General features: G+C 54.9%; 3 protein-coding genes across 10 annotated transcripts in view; 2 read left to right on the top strand and 1 right to left on the bottom strand.

Annotated features, from left to right (window-relative positions):
• The window catches only part of CSNK1G1 (casein kinase 1 gamma 1), an 89,572-nt gene extending 71,777 nt beyond the window's left edge, over positions 1-17,795 (top strand). For 5 of the 6 annotated variants that reach the window (XM_048956360.1, XM_048956359.1, XM_048956358.1 and 2 more), the window contains 7 exons: positions 1,481-1,565; positions 3,501-3,649; positions 5,120-5,224; positions 9,180-9,287; positions 9,562-9,668; positions 11,818-11,841; positions 14,676-17,795. In XM_048956360.1, coding sequence (XP_048812317.1) covers positions 1,481-1,565; positions 3,501-3,649; positions 5,120-5,224; positions 9,180-9,287; positions 9,562-9,668; positions 11,818-11,841; positions 14,676-14,730 — 633 coding nt within the window. In that variant the 3' untranslated portion in view covers positions 14,731-17,795. The remainder of the gene's footprint in view (positions 1-1,480; positions 1,566-3,500; positions 3,650-5,119; positions 5,225-9,179; positions 9,288-9,561; positions 9,669-11,817; positions 11,842-14,675) is intronic. The other variant, XM_048956362.1, reaches the window with a different exon arrangement.
• Positions 17,796-19,288: 1,493 nt separating this feature from the next.
• Positions 19,289-20,589, top strand: PPIB (peptidylprolyl isomerase B). The gene is made up of 5 exons (XM_048956385.1): positions 19,289-19,467; positions 19,585-19,698; positions 19,774-19,867; positions 20,009-20,193; positions 20,268-20,589. Exons 1-5 carry the CDS (start codon positions 19,312-19,314, stop codon positions 20,388-20,390), a joined length of 672 nt encoding a protein of 223 aa, XP_048812342.1. The 5' UTR covers positions 19,289-19,311; the 3' UTR covers positions 20,391-20,589.
• Positions 20,590-20,739: 150 nt separating this feature from the next.
• Positions 20,740-22,568, bottom strand: SNX22 (sorting nexin 22). Of its 3 annotated transcripts, XM_048956391.1 has the most exons (6): positions 22,119-22,568; positions 21,735-21,818; positions 21,529-21,633; positions 21,363-21,457; positions 21,213-21,286; positions 20,751-21,116 (listed from the first exon to the last, which is right to left on the bottom strand). In XM_048956391.1, the coding sequence occupies exons 1-6, from the start codon at positions 22,185-22,187 to the stop codon at positions 21,013-21,015; spliced, it is 531 nt and encodes a 176-aa protein (XP_048812348.1). In that variant the 5' UTR covers positions 22,188-22,568; the 3' UTR covers positions 20,751-21,012. The 3 variants fall into 3 exon arrangements, with proteins under 3 accessions (XP_048812347.1, XP_048812349.1, XP_048812348.1); XM_048956390.1 differs by lacking the exon at positions 22,119-22,568 and having other exon boundaries at positions 20,740-21,116; positions 21,735-22,112; XM_048956392.1 differs by lacking the exon at positions 21,735-21,818 and having other exon boundaries at positions 20,743-21,116.
• Between the last annotated feature and the right edge of the window lie 62 nt (positions 22,569-22,630).

The following is a 22,630-nucleotide window of genomic DNA, read 5'->3' as shown; positions in this document are numbered from 1 at the left end:
AATGCCATGTGCTGGCTCCCAGCTGCTGCTGGCTTCATCTTCTCTTCTCCACCACCTTCCTGATCGTGCAGCTACGTGTTCACCTCTGGAGCTGCACTGAGTGAAGGGATGAGGGTGACCAGCTTAGGAGGTTTTTAGTGAAGACAGCGACTCCTTTTAGGCCTGTTGGCATGCTGTGAAAAAACAGATGAGCTTTTGGGCTCACCATCTTCAGCGGAGTGCTGCTGTGGCCGATGGCATGATAGAACCTGCTAAGCTGCTTTGTCACCATCTATCCAGAGTTAACCTCAGCTTTGCCTTATCAACACGTGTCAGAAGTGTCAGCAGCAGTGCAGAAAACACAGAAGGGATTTTCAAGCACTGAAATGATCCTGAAAGGGCTCAGAACCTCTCTGGCAATAGGTGCACTTCCAATGGTAAATCTGTCAGTGTTATTCCATTACATATTTTACTTCTTTAGTTTGAACTTAACTGCTTTAAATCAATCCTATAAACTACTCTAAAATAATTCCAGGTTTAGACAGGACTGCAAAATTTTCCTTGGATCAGTGCTGAGTTAGTGAGAATTAGTTGTTTGCTCCTTGAAGTCTTGCATTTCTTTAGCTTCAGAGCACACCCAAATTCTTCAGCCTGAAAACGTGGCATCTTCACGCTTGTAGGTTTCCTCAGCCTACACTTCTGGTCTCTACTGTCAGTGCTGAGGTCTTAAGAGGACATCTTACAATGCTAATTGTATTGCTGGCAGGTTTAATTGGCATATTTTGAAATGGAGGCGGTGAAACCTGTTTGTAGGGTGCCAACTGGAGCAGAGTGCTCTGCTTCAGGAGCGATTCAGGTGGGAAAACAAACTGAAATGTATGTCATTTTTCTGGATGACCAGCTGCTTAATCAGTGCTAAGTGACAGGCGCTTGGGGGTGAAAGAAGTAGCACGGGGTTTGGGAGAAGTGTGACTGATATCATCTGGTTGCTTGACTCTGTGGTGGCATTCTGTTCTGCACAGTAAAAACATGACATGTCAAAATTGCTGTCACAGTTTAACTGCTTTTGCAGTTGCTTATGAAGCTGTCATGCTTGCAGATGGCTCTCAGCCTGGGACTGCTCTTTGCTGGAGTGTCAGGATACTGATGTGCAATTGAAGTATATGCAGCTTTAATTTCTTGCCCCAGAAAAGCTTCCCTATACCAGGACTGGGCTGGTAAGAAATGAGCCCTGTGAGCACAACCAGCGTGCTTCCTTTCAAGTACTGGAGGCATCCTGAATGCCTCTCTGGATGTTCTGTGCTGACTGCATGTAAAGCACACAGTGAAGATAACAGCAGGATAACATACTGTAATCTAGGATGCAGTTCAGCTCCAAGTGACATCGCCTGCTACCACCCAGAATCAGCATTAAACACCTTGTTTTTCTTCCCATACAGCATGGCGTTTCTCACACGGTTGAACTCTTTCCCCACAACTGTTTTGTCTTTGTGCACTGCAGGCTGACACCTTAAAAGAGAGGTATCAGAAGATCGGGGACACAAAGCGAAACACTCCGGTTGAAGTTCTCTGTGAGAACTTTCCAGGTAAAGTGCTGATGGGGTCACTGGAGACAGACATACCTTGTTCGATATGATAGTTCTGAGCAGCTCTGGCAGAGAGGATTTCAGTGATGTACACGTGTTATGTCGTTCCTCAAGCAGGAAAACAACTGGGGCTGCTGCTAGGAATTAGCAGGGCTGGGAGCTTGTGACTGTGGCTTGCTACAAGCATAACTCTTCCCACTCTGCAAGCTGGGCAGTGCCCGAGTGCCCCATGTCCCTGCTTTTCTTCCTTCCTGCAGAGGACCTTGTTGTCTTCCCTCTCTCAAGTGCCTGTGTTGGCTCTACTCAGTTGATTTGTTTCCAGTTGAAAAGACTTACAGGTGCTAAAATTTTAGGTGGCCAGCTTAGAAGATGGGACGATGTCACTGAATTCCACCTTCTAACAACGGCTTCAAGGAGAGCTTTATTAAGGGTGCACTCCTAGCAAAGTTTGGCAGCTTTTCTCCAGTTCAGCAGAAGTCCGTTGCAGAGCTGGGAGAGCAGAGTATGAAGTGAAAGCCCTCCCGGGGTGCGGTGCAGCCTCCGTGCAGTGCTTTCAGTATTTTGTCTACGAGGTGAGAAACTGGACAACAGGGAGAGCACCCAGGTCCTCACAGTCTGCCCCATTCCTGTTGGAGCCGTTCTCATAGACTCACAGAATCATTACGGTTGGAAAAAACCTCTAAGATCATTTAGTCCAACCATCAACCCATCTCACCATGCCCACTAATTCGTGTCCGTGGCTCTTTACCAGCACAAGGAGCAGCAAGTCTGGAAGGAATTGTTGTTCAGGTCATTCTTATTTCCCAGACACGTTTCCATCCCAAATCCACCAAGCTCCAAGCAGAAAGACATCAGGTTGGCTGTTGTCATTTTTGCTCTTTTCCCCATTCCTTCCCTTCCCGGTGCTCCTTCCTCAGAGCTCTGGCACACATGCAGGTCTGGGCTGAAAGGAGATGAGGCAACTTCTTTCCCGCACTTGCCTGGATCCCATTGATCATCTTTCAAAGACAACAGCAGGAGGAGGAAATGACCTTTCTTCTTCTTTTGCCTCAGTGTGACAGACAAGCTGCCAACCATAGGCGTAGCTAACCGTCACCAAGCAGAGCTGCTTTTATTTTTGTCAGTTAAAGGCAAAAACTGAGCTTCTTCCTGCAGTACCCAGTCTCATTCCTCGTGTTGAGCTCTGCTCAGAACAACAGTCCTGTCCTGGTATAGAAATCACTGTGTCTATTTTAAATGTCTGTGAGCTGACGTATGCGTGAGCATCCTGTAGGCAGGCTCAGAGAGCTGTCCTGTGTTGTAGAGTGCATTTTAGTGTTTGTTTTTATACAAGGGTATAGAGTGAAGCTTGCTGTGGAACTTGCTGGAGGTAGAGCAGCAGCCCTCTGCAGCAGGTGTGGGACTCCAACATTGTTAGAGATGTATTTGTATCGATTTGCATTGTGGGCTGCTTCTAAAGCAGTAGTTTTTAAAGGAAAGCCAAGGTTAGCAGCAGCAGCCCAGGCAATTCTCCCTGCGTGATGCTCAGTGCTGCAACAAGGCCTTGCTTTATAGCAGCTCATTCAGAAGATTCAGAATGAAAGCAAGCTATTATTAGGCTTTGGGCAGGGCCGGAGGGCTCTAAAGAGCTGAGTGAGGTTCATCAAGCAGCAGGAGGCTGGGTAGGTCACGGGGGGTGAAAGCCTGCAGGCTCTCCTCCGCTCCCATCGATCCGCCTGGCTGGACGTGGCAGAGCCTGGGCAGCTCTGGGATCTGCCCCTGGTCCGGCTGGGGGAACTGTCGTGCTCTGTGCCGTGGAAGGGCCTTGTTAGAGTTCATTGAAAAGCACCTTTCCAGCGTGTGCATGTATCGCGTGCCGTGCGCTGAGAGGCTTGTAAGTGATGGAGCGACGAGTGGGCAAAGCTGACACTGCTTCCTTCTCCCCTTCTCCAACAGAGGAGATGGCCACATACCTCCGTTACGTTCGGCGATTAGATTTCTTTGAGAGACCAGACTACGACTACTTACGAACCATCTTCACAGAGCTGTTTGAGAAGAAAGGCTACACCTTTGACTACGCCTATGACTGGGTCGGCAGGCCAATTGTAAGTCCCTCCTGCAGAGTGCAGGGCCTTGCTGCTCTCGGTTTGTTCCAGTACTGCCAGTTAGTGCCAGTGAGTCAGGATGAAACCGCTCCCTTCTTTTCTGGAGCCAGCAAGTACAGGCTCAGTGCAGAGAGAAGTTCTGGTGCTGTGTTGGGGGGTTCTTGTGGTGCCATGAGTTATCCTAAGGGGCAGATGGCCCCTTGCCACCAATTTGGGTTCGCCTTGGTGTGGCATATTCAGTGCTGACTTCCTCCCTTGCAGCCACGAGCAGGACTGGACTTAATTTCCTCTATCCTAGCACATGATTTGAAACCTTTGGTCATCAGTATCTGAAGACATCCATCTTACAGCTGGAACCCATACTTGCTTCCTCAGCACCCAGCATAGCAGCTGAGTTGTCACAGAGCAGTACGGGAAATGTGGGCAGGGCTCTGACAGGTGCTCAGAAAACAATGAAAGGAAAACCCATCGTGATCTCTAAAGATCCCTGGGCTTGCCCTGCTCCAGGTGCTGAGCCAGCTCTAAATATGGCGGGGCAACGTGGGAGTATCCAAGCTGCACTTAGCACCAGATGGGACATAACTGTGATCTCAGTCCATTACTCCTATAGTCAAAAGTGTTTGTATTCAGGAAGGCCTTCGCTAAGAGGTGTGTCACTGGGAAACCTGGTGAAATGTCTGAAGCTCTTCCGTTGGCTGCCCATCTGATCCGTGCCTGTGCTGCAGCCCGTCGCTTGGTGCCGCTCCGCTGACAGCCTTCCTGCTAACAGCCAGTCTCTATGCACCACCAGTGGCAAAGGCAGCTGTAAATTAATTGTCACTGGTGCCGGATCAAATGTGTCACTGGTGCCTTCAGAGCTGAACCTGGTACCGCTGCCAGTGACTTCCATCCATCTGTGTTTAGCATTACCAATGTTTTCTGTGCGCAGAGCACTTCGTTTTAGTAAGAAATCATTCCCTTTGTGAATCGTGATTTTTGCTCTCATTTTTGTTTGATTACAAAGACAATTGATAAAAAGCACCTTGTAAGACAAGCTTGCTATTGCTGACAACTGCAGTGGTTGCTATGGAGATTTTGATGTTGTGAGCAAGGATTGTGACTTTGGTGAGAATAGAGCAGATGAAGCCTTAATTTTAACACGTCCTGTTTCTATGCAAGGGTGGTTTTTAAAAGCAACAAGACAATGAGCTGAGGAAAACAAGCCTGTATGTTTTGCAGTTGCATTTGTGACAAGTGCGGTGCGATCTGACACTGGAAGAGATTCAGCTGTATCTTTTTAGTTCACTTTCCTACAAGGTGTTTGATGCTGGTATCCAGCAAGCAGTCACATCACAGGCGTCCCATGGCTCTTGCTGTAATTATGCCCGTTGCTGCCAGTACCTTTGGGCAGCGTTTTGACGTCTTCCTGCGCTGTTTGTGCATGATGGGAGCCGACCTGACTTGTGTCCTAACAAACACCTTGTTTTCCAGCCTACTCCAGTGGGATCTGTTCACGTAGATTCCGGGACGTCTGCAATAACGAGAGACAGCCACGTCCATCGGGACCGGCCGTCACAGCAGGCCCTGCGCAATCAGGTGTGTTGGCAGCACTGCCTCGCTTGGCATCCTTCTGAATTCCCCTTGGTCTGCAGAACAGAAGCCCTGCCGGTTGGGGTAGCTGGGGCTGATTCTTGCCTTTGTGGCAAGCGTGTTTCTTGCTTAATTTAGGAAGACTTTGGTCTGAGCAGACTTTTCTCAAAGCAACGAATGGCTGAAAGAGCGGTGGAATTCCTCCAGATTGTGAACAAGTGGGGTGGAGTAAGATGTGTGTGTTCCATGGACATGCATGGCATCCGGCTCAGGGTGCCCTGTCAGAGGCACTGTGCTGCACAGCAGAAAGGACTGCTGGCGCAGGGTCCTTTGGGGGAGGCTGGGCGTTGTGGTCCAGATAAACTGCAGGTTTATGAATTTCCCCCTTTTTTCTTTCTAGTGGTAATATTGGTGTTGAGAGGCTGGATTTTCTTTATTAGCAAAGGTGCTCAGAAGTTGAGTAGATCTCCAGCTGCCGGCTCCTGGCTGGAGCTGTTGGTGCTCTTGCTTCCCAGTGAGTGGTTCTGGGCTCGCTCTGCTGCTCTAACTGCTGCGTGCTGTTCTGGCTGTGTCTGTGATTCCTGCACCCACACAGCTCACATGAGCTGGGCCTTGTGGGCACAGAATTGAGTGTGAGATGCAATAACCTGTCTGGGCTCAACTCTCCTTGTTCCATGCAGCTGTGCTTGGAGTGATAGAACACCTAATACAGACTGCATCTAAAGCTTTCAGCTACAATCAGGATGAATATTCCCCATTAGAAGTGTTGCTTGTAGGAGGCTGCACTGTTTGAAGCATGTGTGCAGTACTTATGCATGCTTATTAGTGTGGACTGGGTTGACAGTAGTAGTAAATGTGCTTTATTATATTGCCTGATGAATGCATTAACTCCGTTTTGGGTGGCAGTTTGTAGTTGTCTGCTCTGACAACAGATCTTCGTGCTGTGTACAATCAAGGCATCTCGTTCTCTTTGATGGACAATGACGCCTGGCTTCATTTTCAAGCATATTAGTTCACAAATGTTAGTAGATAGCACAAAGACAGCTGTCTTATTCCCAAAATATGATTTGGACAGCATTCAGTTTTTGTTCTTCTAAGCCTTTCAGTCTTAATCATAGAATCACCAAGATTGGAAAAGACCTCTAAGATCATCCAGTCCAATCATCCGCCAACCACCCATATATCCCACTAAACCATATCCCTCTGTACAACATCTAAGGTTTTTTAACACCTCCAGGGACAGTGACACCACCTAGGCAGCCCATTCCAGTGCCTGACCACTCTTGACTTCCTAACATGCAACCTCAATCCCACCTGATGCAATTCCAAGGCACCTTTTGTCTTGTTTTTCTCCTAAACATTACTGAGGATGTTCAGTTATTCAATAGGATCAATCACAGAATGGCTTGGGTTGGCAGGGACCTCAAGGATCACTGTCATTTAGCCCCCCTGCTGCAGGCAGGGCTGCCAGTCGCACGATCAAGTAGTGGATCAGGTTGCCCAGGGCTCCATCCACCTTGGCCTTGATCACCTCAGGGATGGAGCATGCACAGCCTGGTCCCACCCCCAGCCTTAACCCACCAGCCCTCCACCTGCTCCTGACTGCTCCTCGGAGGCAGCTCCTTGCAGTCCGTCCACTTCTTGACACAGAGGCCATCACCTCCACCCCCTCTACCTTGCCTGCCCTTTCTATAAAGCTCATAGCCCTCCATCGTGGTATTCCAGTTATGTGAATCATCCCACCACGTGTCTGTGATGGCACGAAGATCAAAGTTTCCCAAGTGCACCACAGTTTCCAACTCCTCCCTCTTATTCCCCATGCTGCATGCATTGGTATAGAGGCACTCCAGCTGAGCTTTCAGACACACTGCCTTCCTAGAGGAGCCTTCCCACAAACCTCAGGGACGGATCTGAGCTGACAGCATTCCCTGGCTCTTCTCTGTTCCTCAGCACTACACCAACCCCCCCAGCAGCTCCAGTTTAAAGCTCTCGCAGTGAGCCCAACCAGCTTGCTGCTCCTCCCCGTCAGTTGTGTCCCATCCCATGGTTCATTGAAGGTATGTCATGGATCATAGAAGCCAAAGATCTGAGTGTGACACCACCCATGCACCCTGTCATTCAGCTGGCCCGTTCTCCTCTTCCAGACCTCGGTCTCCAACCAGGAGGACTGAGGAAAGCACCACCTGCATTCCCAATCCTTTTAGCATCTTCCCAAGGCACATAAAGATTCCTTGACATTTTTTTCCTTCCCTGGTCTCAGCCTCAGGCAACCCAGCTTGAAGGACCAGGTGGGGATAGTAGTCCTCCACCTTTATCCTCCCCAGCGTCATCCTCCTGTCCCAAATGCAGGCACCCAGCACATATCAGACCTCTCTAGAGAGCTTATCTGGGCAGATGGGTGCCTCAGTGCCCCTCAGCACAGAGCTGCTATGGAAGTCACAGATACCTTCTTCTCTCTCCCACACCATAGATTTTTTTATCAGGTATTTGGGTGTAGAACCTTAAGACAGAAATCTGGCCCTGGTGTCATCTCGCGCCTTTCCTGCAGAGTGCCTCCAGGCTCCCAGGCCATGCTCTCTGTGCTGACAGACATACAGCTTCATCAGCTGACCTGGCCAAGGAAACTGGCAGTGCAGTGTTTTGTAGAAAGCAGCACCCAAGATATGTACTTCACCAACTTCTAAACCTCCATTTAAATTCTCCAGTTGTTCTTAATCTTGTGACCTGCAGCAACTGAAGAAGAATTTCAAGGGAAGTGCTTCTCCAGTAACTCCTTTGAATGATACCAATAGAAAAGGATAAGCAGTGTCTCGGGCTGACAGAACAAGCATTTAACAAAAAGATTTACAGGCCTGCATGAAAGCATCTCTAGGGAAACGCTCCCTGTGAAGTGGGTTTGTTGACTGCTCAGGAGGAGCTGCACTGCGGGGTGCTCAGGGACGGACCCAGAGGTCGCTCACAGAGGAAATGATGGTGCTTGTTTTATGGCGTGCGAGCAGAGTGCTTTTCTGTTCTGCTTCCTTTTGCAAACGCTCTCGTTGCAGTTTTTTACAAGTGCACAGGAAGGTTTCTGGAGTCATCCTGCGTGGAATTGCTGGCAGCCCCTCCCTCTTTTCCTGGCCACACAGCAGCTCCTCTCTGGCTCTGACCAGGGCTCAGGCTCATTCGTGTGGCTGCAGAGAATGACTGCATCCAGCAACACAGCCATGCCCTTAGTAACGTCGTGCTGGACTCCATTCTGTGCCATTGGCGTGAGATCTGACACACATCTGTCTGCCTCCCTGTCCTGTGCTTCCAGCCTTGGCAATAAGTTCCTTCAGCTGATTGTTGGTTTGGCTGCACAGAGATGCTCATTGCCCTCAGATGAACACTGGGTGTGTTGTCATCGGTGCTGGATGACCTGTTAGCAGCCTCGTGTGCAAGTGCAAAGTGGTTCTTCTAATAAAACAAATCAAATTCCAATAATTTCCTTGTATACAGTTTGCATCTACTGGAGATGAAGTCAGCGGAAGTTTCTTGTTTACTGCACTTTTGAGTAAAAAAACGAGTATTTTAGGGAGGTCAGTCTTGGGTATCTCAACTTGCTGCCATGTCCAGGGCTCTGATGTGGGCCCTAGCAGACAGGGTGGAACATGCTGCCAGCATGGTTGTTGCTGTGCTGAAACACATGCAGGCAACGCTGTGCATAGAAATAACTTCTTGGATAGATGTGAGCTTTCTTGTTGTTTATCACCTGCAGAAGGAATGCACTCCTGCAGTGGGTAAAGCTGAAGGAATGTATGGTTAATACTTGGTAAAGTTAAGCTGTAGCCTAGCTGTCTAAATTGCCTTGCTGTTTTGCAAGAAAAACCTACAGAGAAACAAAATGGACTAACTCACTAACAGCCATCCTCTCATTTCTTCACCTCATTCACCTTTTGCCCTCTCTTCTGCTTCTCTCCTGCTTCTGGACTTCGAGCAGGCGTCATCCGATCGCCGAGGAGAGTGGGAGATCCAGCCCAGCCGGCAGACCAATACCTCGTACCTGACATCTCATCTGGCTGCGGATCGGCACGGAGGATCAGTGCAGGTACCTGCTCCTCCCTGTCAGAATCTGTGCGTCACTGAATTGCAGTTATACCTGCCACTGCAAGGCCAAATGCTTGGGAAAAGCCAGGTGGCTGCTGTAGACAGGGAGTGTGATGTAAAGGCTTCCCAGGAACCAACAGGAGACAAGAACAGACAGAAATTATTTCACAGGCTTCCCGTTCCTCCAGTACGCCTTGTTGAGACGGGTGGAGATGCATCACGTGGAACCGTGCTGTGGGGGGAGCTTTGTTAATGGGGAATGTCTTGTGTTTCAGGTGGTTAGCTCGACCAACGGGGAGCTGAACGTGGACGACCCGACGGGGGCACACTCCAATGCACCTATAACAGCACAGGCAGAGGTGGAAGTGGTGGAGGAAGCTAAGTACGTTGGCTTTACAAACAGGCTTTCCACTGGTGTGGTCATTAATCTTCCTCCTGTGAAACGAGTGGGGGTGTCTACCCACGGGGAAGTACTCGATGCTCGTGTCCCATGCCCTTTTCCTGCATATTGCTGCTTTTGTGCATGGTGCCTTCAGTGCTGCTGCTGCTTTTTAAACTTGTTGTGGCTGGAGAACGTAACTCTTACTCAGAGCATGTGTTGCAAAATAGATGGTAGCACAAGTACCAAAGTAACATGAATAGATTGCAGGAGCCTCCGAAGGGAGAACGCTCTGTATGCTCATGCTGAGTGTAGGAGTAGCGTGAGCACAACTCAGTGAAGAAATTGTTGGTCTGAGTTCACACTTCATCTGTGGCTGCAATAAGTAATGCCAGGTATCCGGAGTGGTATGACAGTAATCCTTTCAGGGACTTGGGGTTTTCTCTGTGAATTCTCCCAGTCCAGTGCTGAGAGAGAAACCAGTTAACAGCCCTTCTGCTGATGGGGAGCCGTGTGCTTGCTTTGAGCAGACCTCTCCTCTGTAGCGTGTGGCAAAGAGTGAGAAGCGACATACATAGTTGCTGCTTTGACCATTTTGGCCTCCATTGCACACGTGCTGCACCTGGCGCCATCATGTCACCTTTTGCATGACCCTCAGCACGGGACCTTCTTGCTGCCCCTGAACTAGAGCAGGACCCCAGCAGGTAATCCCAGCTTCCCCATACAAGGGGAGGTGGGCCTGGAGCTGCCCCCAGACTGGTCAGTGCTGTGACATTGCTCCAGTGCCTGCCTTGGGCAGTCTTGGTGGTGCTGGTGTGGCTTGGCTCAGCCCTCTGCTAGGAATGATTCATGGAAGGGTAAGAAGGAAAACAGGGAGGTGTGAGAAAGGATGGAAATGGCTCTGAAAACTATCCATCAGGCTGGAGCCTTCTTGTCACTATTCCACCTTGTCACTATTGTGCTGAAGGTCCTTTGCTGCCTGTCCTTCAGAAAGCACTTCTGTGATCTTCCTTGGTTCCCACCAAGGGAGTGCATGATCCTGGCAGCTGTTTGAGCAAGCAGTGGATGTGCTTTCTCCTCCCATCCAAAGGAGTGAGCCATGATTTTGGCACAGGCTTCTCCTAGAGCATGGTGGGGAGGGCAGGTCTTGAGGTGCTACTTGGAGAGTGGGCAATATTCCTCTTAAATTTGGGTAGTGGGGCCTGCAGAGGCCACAGGTTCGGTGTCACAGGCTGTGTCTTGGTCAGGACTGAAGTGGGGCTTCCCAGGCACATGCTTTGGGGCAGACGACCACCCAGCAGCTCTTACATAGGGGAGTATCAAGATAGGTGAGAAGAAGCATTGCGTGAGCCGTGCTGCCCAAGCTGTGCCTGGTCATTTGTTCTGTCCCTCCCAGACTCTGTTTGCGTGGTTCAGAATTGGTTTTGGAGGGTTTCAGCAGTCACTGTGAAGCAGAGCAGACGCTGCTCTGCACCAACAGGTCTGGGGGCTCTTGCTGTAGCTCCCCAGTTCCTTGTTTCATTCCTCTTGCCTCAAGGAGGGCTGTCTTCATCTTTCCTTGCATCTGTGATCATAAATTCCCTCAATTATGAGGAGAGCAAAGGATTTTTAGACTCAAAATATTGATTTGCTGTGTAGCAGTCCAGAAAAGGGTTAGAACCAGCTGAATTTGGAGCTCTGTGTTTTGAGGGGAGATGCAACAGTGGAAAATTCTTTCCCTGGAGCTCCTGGCCAGCAGAGGAGCTGTGCTCCTGCTTTGGGGTCCCCTGAGGACACGCTGAACAGCAGCTCACAGACACAGGCCCTCGAGCTGGTTCTTCTGCTGTTGGAGCTGCAAGGGATAGAGCAGTCTCCTGTGTGGTGGCTTGGAGCTCTTGTGTGATCCCAGGCCCCAGAAAGGGCCTTCCAGGGCCTGTGACCGTGGGGAGAAGGTGCAGAGTTTGTCTGAGGTCTCATGGCACTGAACACTGGTGATTCTCAGCGGCACCGTGGTGAGGTGGTATGAGGGCTGGGGCGGGTGGGGGCAGGCATGGTGTGTGTCTGCCAGTCTGCACTGCATGTTTGCATGGCTGCAGTGACATGCTTTCATCCCACCTCTGTGAACTAATTGCTCTTTCTTCCTTTCTGTGTTTTTTCTCTACACTCTCTGTAGCTGCCTGAAAATGCTCAACTTGTGGTGAGTCCCTCTCTCCAGTCCACATGCAAGGGGGAGCGGACCAGACTAGACTGGGGTTGGCAAAATCCAACCAACCAATCCATAAACAGGCACAAGCTCAATGCCAACCCAGGGCAGTTTGGGTTTAGGACCCTGCTGAGCGCTTCTTGGGGAGGGTGCGGGCCGAGTCTGAGGGCCGCGTGAGGCCCAGCAATCAGACGGATGGCTGAACTGATCCGTGCAAAAGACAAATTCTCATCCTTTTCTATTTGGCTTCCCATCTCCCCCAAACTGTAGTGTCCGTGAGCAGATGATGCCTAATGGAGCTGGGCAGACTCGGGAGCAGGCTCGCCTAATATCTTGCAGGACTTCCTCGCACAGATATGAAGGAAAAACCCTGCTCTGGTGTGGAGGGGAGGGAGCAGTCGCTTCCTGGGAGAGTTCCTACAGAGAAGCACAGCCAGGGCCCGCAGTGATAGAGGGGGTATAAAGCAGTGGCATTCATTAGTGACATTAGTGAAGGCACTAATGACAGAGCCGCAGTCTTCAGGAGATGGCCGCTTTCCCAGCAGCAGGCTGAGGACTGGGGGAGCACCGCAGCTGAGCTGGCTCTCGGGGAGAGCCCATCCAACCCTCTGGTTTGGGATCAGCATCGCTCCAGGCCCAGCTCCTTTGTACGTACCGTTCATCAGGCTCCCGAAGCTGCAGTCCTGGCCCCGAGGAGGCTGTGATGCGTTCCCTCCCTCCCATCCCCTCTGTGGCCGGGGCTGCGATGTGCCTCCAGCATCTCCTTGAGGCCCAGGCAGCACTCTGGGGTGGGTGGGAACCTTGCAGAACAAGGTGATGCCTCTGTGGGTCAGGAATGTCCTTGCTTGATGAGAGACTGACCCGCCTCTGCCCTGCTCTCCATAGGCATTGCCTCCGATACCTCTGGCATCTCTGGCTTTTCTGTATGTCGTAGTCTGGGGCTGTTCTCTTGGGCATTGTCTGCATGCACAGAGATCACATTCTGTAGTTGTCGGCCTGCCTTATCCTTTCGTTTTGGTGTTCTGCCTCTGCCTGTCTGACCTGCCAGGACTTCCTTTCCTGAACCCTTCCCTGGACCTCTGAGTAACACCCTAAAAAGACGTGAGTCTCAAGGGACCACAGCCAGTCAGCCAGCTCCCTCTGTACAGTGCCCAAGGAAACGAGCGCTTCTCAGCCCTCTTCTCTCCTTCTTCACCATCTGCATGTGAAATCATAACTCGTGCATTGTCATCATCTCTCCCCATAACCATCCCTTCCCTTACTTACCATCACCCATGTCATGAAGGAAGGTGGCTGCCATGGGAGGGAAATACTGCTGTAGGTTAAACCCAGAGAGGGCAGCAGGAGGACTGGGGCAATAAAATGCACCACCAGTCTTGCAGCAGGGGGTGAGAGTGCCGGTAGCATGCAGGAGCCTGTGCTGGGTGCAGAAAGCTTCAGAGCATGCTGTGTCACAGGGGGTTTCTGGGGATGGAGTGCTCCCAGCTGACAGGTTGCTCTGGGCCTGTGTTCCTGGAAGGACAAGCGTGTCATGGTTTTTCTCGGCTCGCCTCCACACTGGGCCTGCTATGAGCGCCTGAGAGGAACCCAGAGCCAGATCGTGATGTTACACTTCCCCTGGCAATATGTCCCCGCAGGAGCGTGCCATGGGCAGTTGCCCTCCCGCCGCTGTGGCTTTGAGCTCCGTGTGTCACAGGGCTGCAGTCTCCCAGCAGACAGTCAGTGCTGGCTTATGCGGTGGTGTCGGCCACCGTGGCTTCTGTGCCCCGAGGTAAGGGATAGGCTCCTCCTGGGGTGAAGGAGAGCGTGAATCTGTTCCCCCAGAGGAGCACAGTGCTGACATCTCGGAGCTGCGGTGGACCCCACCGAAAGCAATGCGGAAGTGCTGTCACAGTGTTTTCGAAGGATTTGGGTCTAGCCGTTGGTTAAAGAAGCTTGTAGGAAAAAATGGTGTTTGCATACTTGCGCTGCTTAGCTTCACGCCTGTTCTGCAGCCTGGAGAGGTGGGCTTTCCACGTCTCTCCAGAGATGGCTGTAAATGGCAGAAAGATCCGTAGCTCAGGAGCAGAACTTGCACAGAAGTAACACGTTTCCTCTGTGCAGAGGGTTCCTGGTGAGGAACAGGCTGAGGGTGGGAAGGCAGACGCACCTCTAATGCCCAGTCCCTCTGTAGGAAGGCAGCAGGGCTAGGAAGCCTGGATTCGGTGCGATGCCACCAGTGAAACCACCTCTGCTGGAGGTTCAGCTGTGCTGAGCGTTCTTCCCTCCACCTCAGTCTCCACTCTCCATCCTTTTGCTTCTCCTAATCCCTGGGCGCTGCGCACCTCCCTCTCCTTAGCAGAGGGGAGAAGCAGGTGTTCTGCACCAAGTAACACTTTATCAAAGGTGGAAGCTCTGGGTATCGTGAAAGGTTCAGTAAAGGAACCTGGTCCCTGATCAGAGATCTCTTTGGCACCTGTCTTTTTAGTGGGCGGTGTTGAACCCGTGTGTCTTGTAGCCGGGGAGCACAGCCAGGGCTGTCCTCGTGCCCTCCGGACCTCCCCCAAGGTCTGGCCATCTGGCTCCTTGTCCCATTGCTCCCCACGTGGCTCCTGGCGTTCCTGTGCTGGTCGAGCCTCTGGAGGAGGGAAGGGCCATGCCCAGCTGTCCGCTGGCAGCGCCCGACCCCCGGCCCATGGTCTGGGCACGGTGGCCATCCACACGCCAGCCGCTGCCAACCTTGTGGGCAGGTCCCCGGGCTGGGGCCGGGCGCACGGAGCAGCCGGTGCATGCGGGGGGACGGCAGTGGGGCTGCGCGGGGCTGACTGGCCTTGTTCTTTGTGCTCCAGGTGCTGCTGCTTCTTTAAGAGGAAACGGAAGAAGACAGCTCAGCGTCACAAGTGACCGGTGCCTCCTGGGCCTTGCAGGAACACCACGTGCACCTGCGGCTCCTGCCCTGGCTAACTGGAAGGGGCTTCTCTTTAGGGGGAGGAGGAGGCATAGGAGGAAGAGAAAAAAAAAACACAAACAAGTGACATTTTAAACCAAAAAGAGAAGAAAACGTTCCAAAACAAACCACTCTCGGGTGGATCTGCTGAATGGTCTCCCTCGTTCACTCCAAGCCTGATGCTCCTTTTGGGACCAGGACTGTGGCTGGCTCAGGTCTTGGTCGCCCCGGGAGGGGGGCTGGCTGGCTGACCCTCCTTCCCGTTGTTTACGGCGAAGGCATCGTTCATGCAAACCTGAGGACTGTGCTTAGTTCCTGCTCACTTTACCCCCCTCCCTCCCCTGCGCTCTCTGCTCCTCCGCCCTCCTCCCTCCTTAATTAAGAAACGAAGCACCGTAGGCTCAATTGGCTCTCGAGAGGGCAGGAGGATGTGGTCGGGGCGCAAGAGTTGCGTGGGAGAAGGGCCTGACTGCTGCAGCAGTACGACACAGGTTCCCTTTTAGGCTCCTTGGGAACAGTTACACTGTAATGTGCAAGCTGTGAGAAATTTGCAATCTACTGTTCCAGTTAGGTTTCCTGGCTCCCCTTGACACCTCCCTCCTCTGACGGTAACAGAGCAATGTGGATTGTTTTAAAGAAACTGACGTCGTTGCACTTTTTATTATTTTTAGCATTACAGATGCACATTGTATCTGTGGATTTCTGCGTGGACCAGTGGTGCAAGCGCAGACAGACATTCAGCTGGGAACGTTGGGGTGCAGAGAGTGCCCTCGAGTGGGGATGTTGATGACATCCACACAACCCTTGTGCCAGTTTGGGGTTCCCGGAGCCCGCCCTGGGCCGTGCGCTGAGGAAAGCATACTTGAATTTTCAATCACCCTTTCCAGCTGCCAGTGAATGTCCCCACCATGGTTTCCTACACCGTGCCTGACCCAAGCAGCCCACAGACGTTGGCAGCAGAGAGAGGCAGATCAGGGTTAACATAACTGGGAGCTGGTGCTTCCCAGACCGCAGGCATCTCAGTGCAGGGCCAGGCAAGCACGCGGCCCTCCCCAGCCTTCCGGTAGGGTGGTTGTGAACACACACCTTCCCTGGGGAAGTGTGAGGAGCAAAGCTTCCCAGGCAAAGTGGCAATCCTTCACTGCCTTAATACTGATTTCATCTCCAGATGGTCGGATGGCTTTGACTGGAACAGCCTTGACGTCCTCCCTGCAAGCTCCCAGCCCATGGGGAAGCCACGGTTCGCGTACAGGCCAAACACACAGCTAGCAGCTAGCAGGGCACCTGCGACATGATGGCTTGTGTCCTGCTGCCACGCTTCCCACCCCGGAGGAGGCTGAGGCTGCTCCTGGACGTGGCAGGGTTGTGGAAGAGCTCAGGCAGTTTTGGGGGAGTTTGTGAATAAATAGATGCTCGTGCTCTGTGTTTCCATGTGTGCCATCTGACTGCACTGCAGCTGTTCGCTTGAGGGATTTCACTAGCTGTAAACATGGGCTTGTGCTCCCTGGGGAGTACGGAGGGAGGAGAGAGAGACGAGACCTCACAGCCTGTTGTGAGTGATGAGCTGTGGGCTGGGGCTTGTGGCGTGGCACCCCAGGAGCTGCAGCTCCCTTCCTCGGCAGCTGGGCCGGGCGTTGCTCCTCGTGCTTCCTCGAAGCAGGTGTGAGGTCAGCACAGGAAGGCATTGCTTCTGTGCCAGGATCCCTCCGGGCCATCCTTAGCCATCTTTGCCTCTTGATGCCTTACCTGCTGGAGCGCGGCTCTGAACATGGCCGCTCTTCCTGTCCCCAGCGGCCCCTCACGCTGCAGCCTGGCTCACTCTTTGCTTGCACGTCCTCTGGGAGCTGCACACACCCTCATTCTCGCTCTGCAAAGTGCTTTCCTCGGGGCACACCGCAGGCTGGGGCAGGGATGGACCTTCAATCACCTGCACGCAAGATCCAGAACAGGCACTTTGTCTCTCTTCCCCTCTTGCTGGAGGGAGGACAGGGATCAGCCATGTTCCACCCTCCCCGTTCCGACCTCTGCTGCCTCCCTGCAGTTCCGTGTCTCTGGCACAGGCATTCCCCTCTCTGCTGTAGGAAACCATGGTTTGGCATCTTGCGGGGGGAAAGGGGCACAGGCGCTCCCCAGGAGCAGCCATGCGTGCTGCAGAAGGAGCCGGGCCTCGAGACACTTCTGTTGCTGCCCTCCCAAGCCCCACTAAGTGCCTGTCACCAGAACTCGATTCCTTCTGCATCTCCTGCCGTGTTTGGTCATTCCTTGCTGCGTCCGCCCCAGGAGCAGTTTGTAGTTGCAGCATCTGTAAGTGTTTGCAGGGTGAGGGAGGGCTGGGGGAGAAGGGGCCATCTCAACAGTTTCTGTTCTTAAATGTTTTTTTTTTTTCCTGTTGTTACTTATTTGGTTTTTTGTTTCTGTTTTTTTGTTTTTGTTTTTAAAGTGAATGTATTTGATTGTTTAGAAACTTTCCTGACCTTGTTTTTAAATGGGTTGGTTGGAAAGCTGTTTCACCACGACCCGCTCTGCTTATCTCTGGAGATACGATGTTCTTTTAATCCTATGATGATGTGTTTGTAGGGGAGGACGGTCCCCCCACGGCATGCTGGTAATGCTCACTTGTACCAAGCCCTCTTGCACTATAATCGTATGTTGGACTCTTCGACAGGGCAAAGGTGGTGGTTTGTTTTGTTTTGTTTTTTAAAAAAAAGGAAAAAAAGCAGGTTAACAGCAAGTCCTGTGCGTGAAGATCCGCCATCCCAGGGATGGGAGGTGAAGAGAGCCGAGCCGGGCCGAGCCGGCTGCTGCGTGCCGGGCAGCAGGCAGTGCAGCCAGCAGGGAGAGCTGCGGCCCTGCTGGGAGAGCCGGGCGGGGGGTGCCGGGCAGTGCCCTGCCAACAGTGCGATGCAGTCTTCTGAGGCGTCAAGTGAGACTTTTTTTGTTTTTTTTTTCAATAAAACATTGCACTGCTGCATTGTTCTCCATGAACAGATGTGCTTATTTCCTCCTCACCAGAAACACTGCTTGCTTAGATAATGTTTCCTTTCCCTCTGCTTCTCTTGGGCTCTCTTGATAACCCTCCCTTCTCACTGGACCTTCCTAATGCTTTGTGCTTCAAAGCCACGGGCAGCTCAGTCTCACAGCAGTGGTGGCACCCATTTCTTTTCTCTCTGTGCCCCTACATTCCCACCTTAGCCAGGGATCCATCTTGGGACTGGCACTCTTGTACATCCTCATCATTGACACAGATGATGGCACCGAGTGCACCCTCATCAGTTTGCTGATGGCACTGAGCCGAGCGCTGCGCTGGATACGACAGGAGGAAGGAATGCCATCCAGAGGGAGCTGGGCGGGCTCACAGAGCGGGACTGCGTGAACCCAGGGAGGTTCAACAAGGCCAAGCCGGGGTGCCGCACTTGGGTCAGGGCAATCCCAGCTGTGAGCACAGATGGGAGAAGGTCTCACGAGAGCAGCGCTGCGGAGAAGGACTCCGTGGCTCTGGTGGATGAAAGCCACAGACGAGGCAGCAGCGTCCATTGGGGGCTGGAAAGCCACCGGCATCCTGGGCCGCACCAACAGAGGGGTGGCAGCGGCAGGGAGGGGACCGTCCCCTCTGCTCTGCCCTCGTGAGGCCCCAGCTGCGGTGCTGCGCCCAGGCCTGGGGCCCCCGGCGCAGGAAGGGTGCGGAGCTGCTGGAGCGGGGCAGAGGAGGCACGGAGATGCTGCCAGGGCTGCAGCACCTCTGCTATGGAGACGGCTGAGGAGCTGGGGGTGTTCAGCCTGGGCAAGAGAAGGCTGCGGGGAGACCTCAGTGCGGCCTTCCAGGACTTGAGGGGAGCTCAAAACAGGAAAGAGAGCGGCCTTGTGCGCATGGCAGACAGCAACAGATGGGACGAGCGGGAACAGCTTTAAACTAACAGAGGACACTGAGGTGAGGTGTGAGGAGAACACTGCGGGCACAGAGGCGGCGAGGCGCTGGCACTGCTGCCCAGAGCTGCGGGTGCCCCATCCCTGGAGGCGACCAGGACACGGGTGGCCCCGGGCAGCCCGCGGCAGGGCTGGAGCCGTGCGGCTGTGAAGGCCCTTCCATCCCGCCGTGCTGGGACTGCAACGCTTCCTTCCCTAGCCGGGCAGCAGGCCGCCACCAGGCGTTTCCGTCAGCAGTTGTTTCTGGTGACAAACGACCGGGTCGGGGCACGCAGCGCAATCCCGCTACGTAACGCCGTGCCGGGGCCGCGACTGCGCGCACTGAGCGCCGAGGGCAGCCGAGAGCAGAACGGCGCCGGCCACCCGGGGATCCCGCCCCGACTTCCGCCCGCTCCCATTGGCCGTAGCTGCCCCGAGCCCGCCCCCCCGCCTCGCGGCCGCCGCGCCCCGTGCCCGCTGCCTATTGGCTGCGCCTCCGCCAGGCGACGTGGCGGCCGCCCTACGGATCCGCAGCGCCCCCCGCCTCCCGCCGCCGTTGGTCGCGCCCGGGCGTTGAGCGCGGAGGGGCCGGATCGCACCACCTCTGCCGGGGGGGGGCGGCGGGGAGGGGCCGGATGCAGGCGGCGCGGCGGGCGCTGCGGCCGGGCTGCGAGCGGCGGAGGATGAAGGCTTTGGTGGCGGCGGCGGCGCTGGGCGCGGCGCTCCTGCTGCTGCTGCCCGCCGCCTCGAGGGCCGACGAGCGCAAGAAGGGCCCCAAGGTCACGGCCAAGGTTGGTGCGGGCGGCCGGGGGTCGGGCCGGGCCTCCGTAACCGGCGGGCCGGGGGGGAGGCCGGGCCTCTGCGAACGGGTGAGCCCCGGCTGACGGCCCCCGCCCCCTCCCTCCAAGGTGTTCTTCGACCTCCGCGTGGGCGAGGAGGATGCGGGCCGCGTCGTCATCGGGCTCTTCGGCAAGACGGTGCCCAAAACGGTGGAGAACTTCGTGGCTTTGGCCACCGGGGAGGTGAGGGCCGGGCCGGGCCGGGCCGCCGCGCGGGTCCGCAACTCTCCGTGCGGGTGACCGCCCGGTTCTCTGCAGAAAGGGTTCGGCTTCAAGGGCAGCAAGTTCCACCGCGTCATCAAGGACTTCATGATCCAGGGAGGGGATTTCACCCGCGGGGACGGCACCGGAGGTACGGCAGCACGCGGCGCTCCCGGCGCACGGCCCGGCAGCCCCGCGCTGCTCACGTGGCTCCGGTCCCCCCAGCGCCGGCCCCGAGGAATTCCCGGGAGCGCCGCGCACCCCGCTTCCCTCCTTTTCCTTTTCTCTTCAGGGAAGAGCATCTACGGGGACCGCTTCCCTGACGAGAACTTCAAGCTGAAGCATTACGGCCCCGGCTGGGTGAGCATGGCCAACGCCGGCAAGGACACCAACGGCTCCCAGTTCTTCATCACCACGGTGAAGACGCCGTGGCTGGATGGCAAACACGTGGTGTTTGGCAAAGTGCTGGAGGGCATGGTAAGGGCGTGGGAAACTAGGGGTGGAGCTGCATGCGGCCACTGTTGTCCCTGTCACACGGCTGCTTTCCCCAGGACGTGGTGAGGAAGGTGGAGAACACTAAGACAGACAGCCGGGACAAACCCCTGAAGGACGTCACCATTGCTGACTGTGGCACCATCGAGGTGGAGAAGCCCTTCGCCATCGCCAAGGAGTGACCCGTCCCAGCGGGCTGGAGCTGCAGGGGGCCCCGTGCCGCAGAGACCGGCCTCCACGGGCTGCAGGCTGCCCTTCTGCCCCATGTGCATTCCCCACCGTCCCCAGTGGCATCCCGGGGTGTGGTTACTGAGGCCCCATTCCCAGCCCCTGCCACCTCCCTGGGGGCAAGATGGAGCCCTGCTCCACTGTCCAACACTTTTGTAAGAAGCACATGCACCAATAAATGTGACCAATGTGTTTTTTATAAACTTGCCTGTGCTCTGCTCTCTTGAGGGGTCAGCCCTCCTCGCCCCTCGCCTGTCTCAGATCAGCCTCCACGCTAGCCCTATGTTTTCTTGGCAGAAACACAGAGCCAGCTTTGGGCAGCACAGCCACAGTGGTTTATTGTTCCAAAGCCCAAACACCGAGGGGTTTTTTTCCAGTTAGGGTTCTGCCTGCAGGGACTCCTACAGCAATGCCATTGCAGGGCGGTGGCTGGCAGAGCTCCAGCTCTCCAAACCAAGGCATGTGGTGTTAGAGAAATGCCACCGCAGCTCCCAGCAGGGCTTTGCCCCCCTCCCGTGGAAGGTTTTACTGCCAGGATCCTTGGTGTGACACCACTGCTGGAGGTGGTGGGGCTGCTCAGGAGCCCAGTTGCCCCCGGGGCACAGCTGTGCAGGGTGGGCAGTGCCATGGGGTATAGAAGCCGTGCAGCACCCCGCTCAGCACGGTGTTGGGGAGCACATCTGCAGGGAGAGGCGTGAGTGCAGCTTTGTGAAGCCCAGCATCTCAGAGGGCAACGCACAGGGGGACTGCAGGGCCACTCACATCCTGCTCCTTACCCATGGCTGGTGGCCATGCATAGGGATCAGTGTGGAAGCCAAGGACGGGCCGCTGGGAGGGCGAGTGGCTGACACTATGGAAGGAGAGGGATGTCAGTGCCCAGCAGCCCCTGTTTGGCTCCCAACCCCTGGGGAACCCTGCAGACTCACACAGGGCTGCAGCCCTTGGGCTCCTGCTGGCAGCGCCGCACCTTCAGGAAGTCCAGCACATCCTGGGGCAGTTCCTCATTGTGGCACAGGACGCCCTGGAGTTGGGACAGGGGGGGTGTGGGCACAGCTGGGGTACAGATGCCACCGCCAGCCCCCTGTGTCTCACCTGGATGTAGAGCTCCAGGCCCTGCCGGCGCTGCTCCAGCACTTTGGGCACCCAGTTGGGGACTCGCCGCGGGGGGAAGTCGGGTACCTTGCAGCTCTTCTTGATCTGGAGCAGAGCAGGTGGTGTGGGTGCCTTGGCTGCCACTGTGGGTCCCCAGGGAAGGTCCCTGGCTGCAGACCCCACCCCTTCCGGCACCAGGTCCTCACCCGCTTGTGCAGCGCCTGGAACTCGCTGTAACGCTTCGCCACCGTGTGCCGCCGGCCATTGCACAGCACCTCCACCAGGAACACCTGCACCTCCTCATCCTCACCCTCATCCTCCCGGGGCAGGAGCCCCAAACTGCCCAATGGGCACACAGGGGCCCCCAGGGCAGGGCGGGAGACGGGGTTGCAGGGACCAACACGTTGCCCCTCCCTCCCCCACCCCCCCCCCCGCCCCTTCATCAGGGTCAGCAAAGCGCCTGGAGAATGTGGGACCACCACGACCACCACACGGGGCAAAAAGGGACCGCTGTCCCCAGGAATAGGTGGGGACCCTTGGGGACAGGCACCATCCCAGGGCAGGCAGGGACCCCCCCCAACGCCCCTCACCGTGTGTGCCTTCTCAGGGCTGCGCGCCGTCACCTCTGGCTCCGCCGCAGGGATGGAGACTATGATCATCGCCCGCCCCCGCTGCCAGCACCGGATGGCCACCCCGTCCTGCCCCGGCTGCTGGGGACTGGGAGAGCCTTGGTGCTCTGCAGCCCGAAGGTAGCACAGGGATAAGAGGAAAGGAAAGTGGGAAGTCAGCACAAGCGCGCTTTTCCCTTTTCTTTCCGTCGCCTGTAAGACTCAGTATCAGTTTTGATCAGCGCTGCTGCAGCCCCAGAGCCAGCGCTGAGGCAGCCTGTTATCACAGGGACGGGGGAGCATCGCAGCCTCCTGCAGAGCAGCTCCAGCCCCGGGCTGAGCTCAGAGCCTAAAAACAGCAGCCGGGCCCTGGTGAGAGTCAGGGCTTAATCAACAGCCGGGACAGGTGGCTGGGTTGTGCCAAGGTCACGGGGCCCACGGTCACAAAGCACAAAGCCGGAGGCAGCACCACCTCCCTCGCATCCCTGCAGCCT

The sequence above is a fragment of the Lagopus muta genome, chromosome 10 (genome assembly GCF_023343835.1).
Source record: "Lagopus muta isolate bLagMut1 chromosome 10, bLagMut1 primary, whole genome shotgun sequence".
Classification (NCBI taxonomy): Eukaryota; Metazoa; Chordata; class Aves; order Galliformes; family Phasianidae; genus Lagopus; species Lagopus muta.
This window is presented reverse-complemented; position numbering and strand designations above follow the sequence as displayed.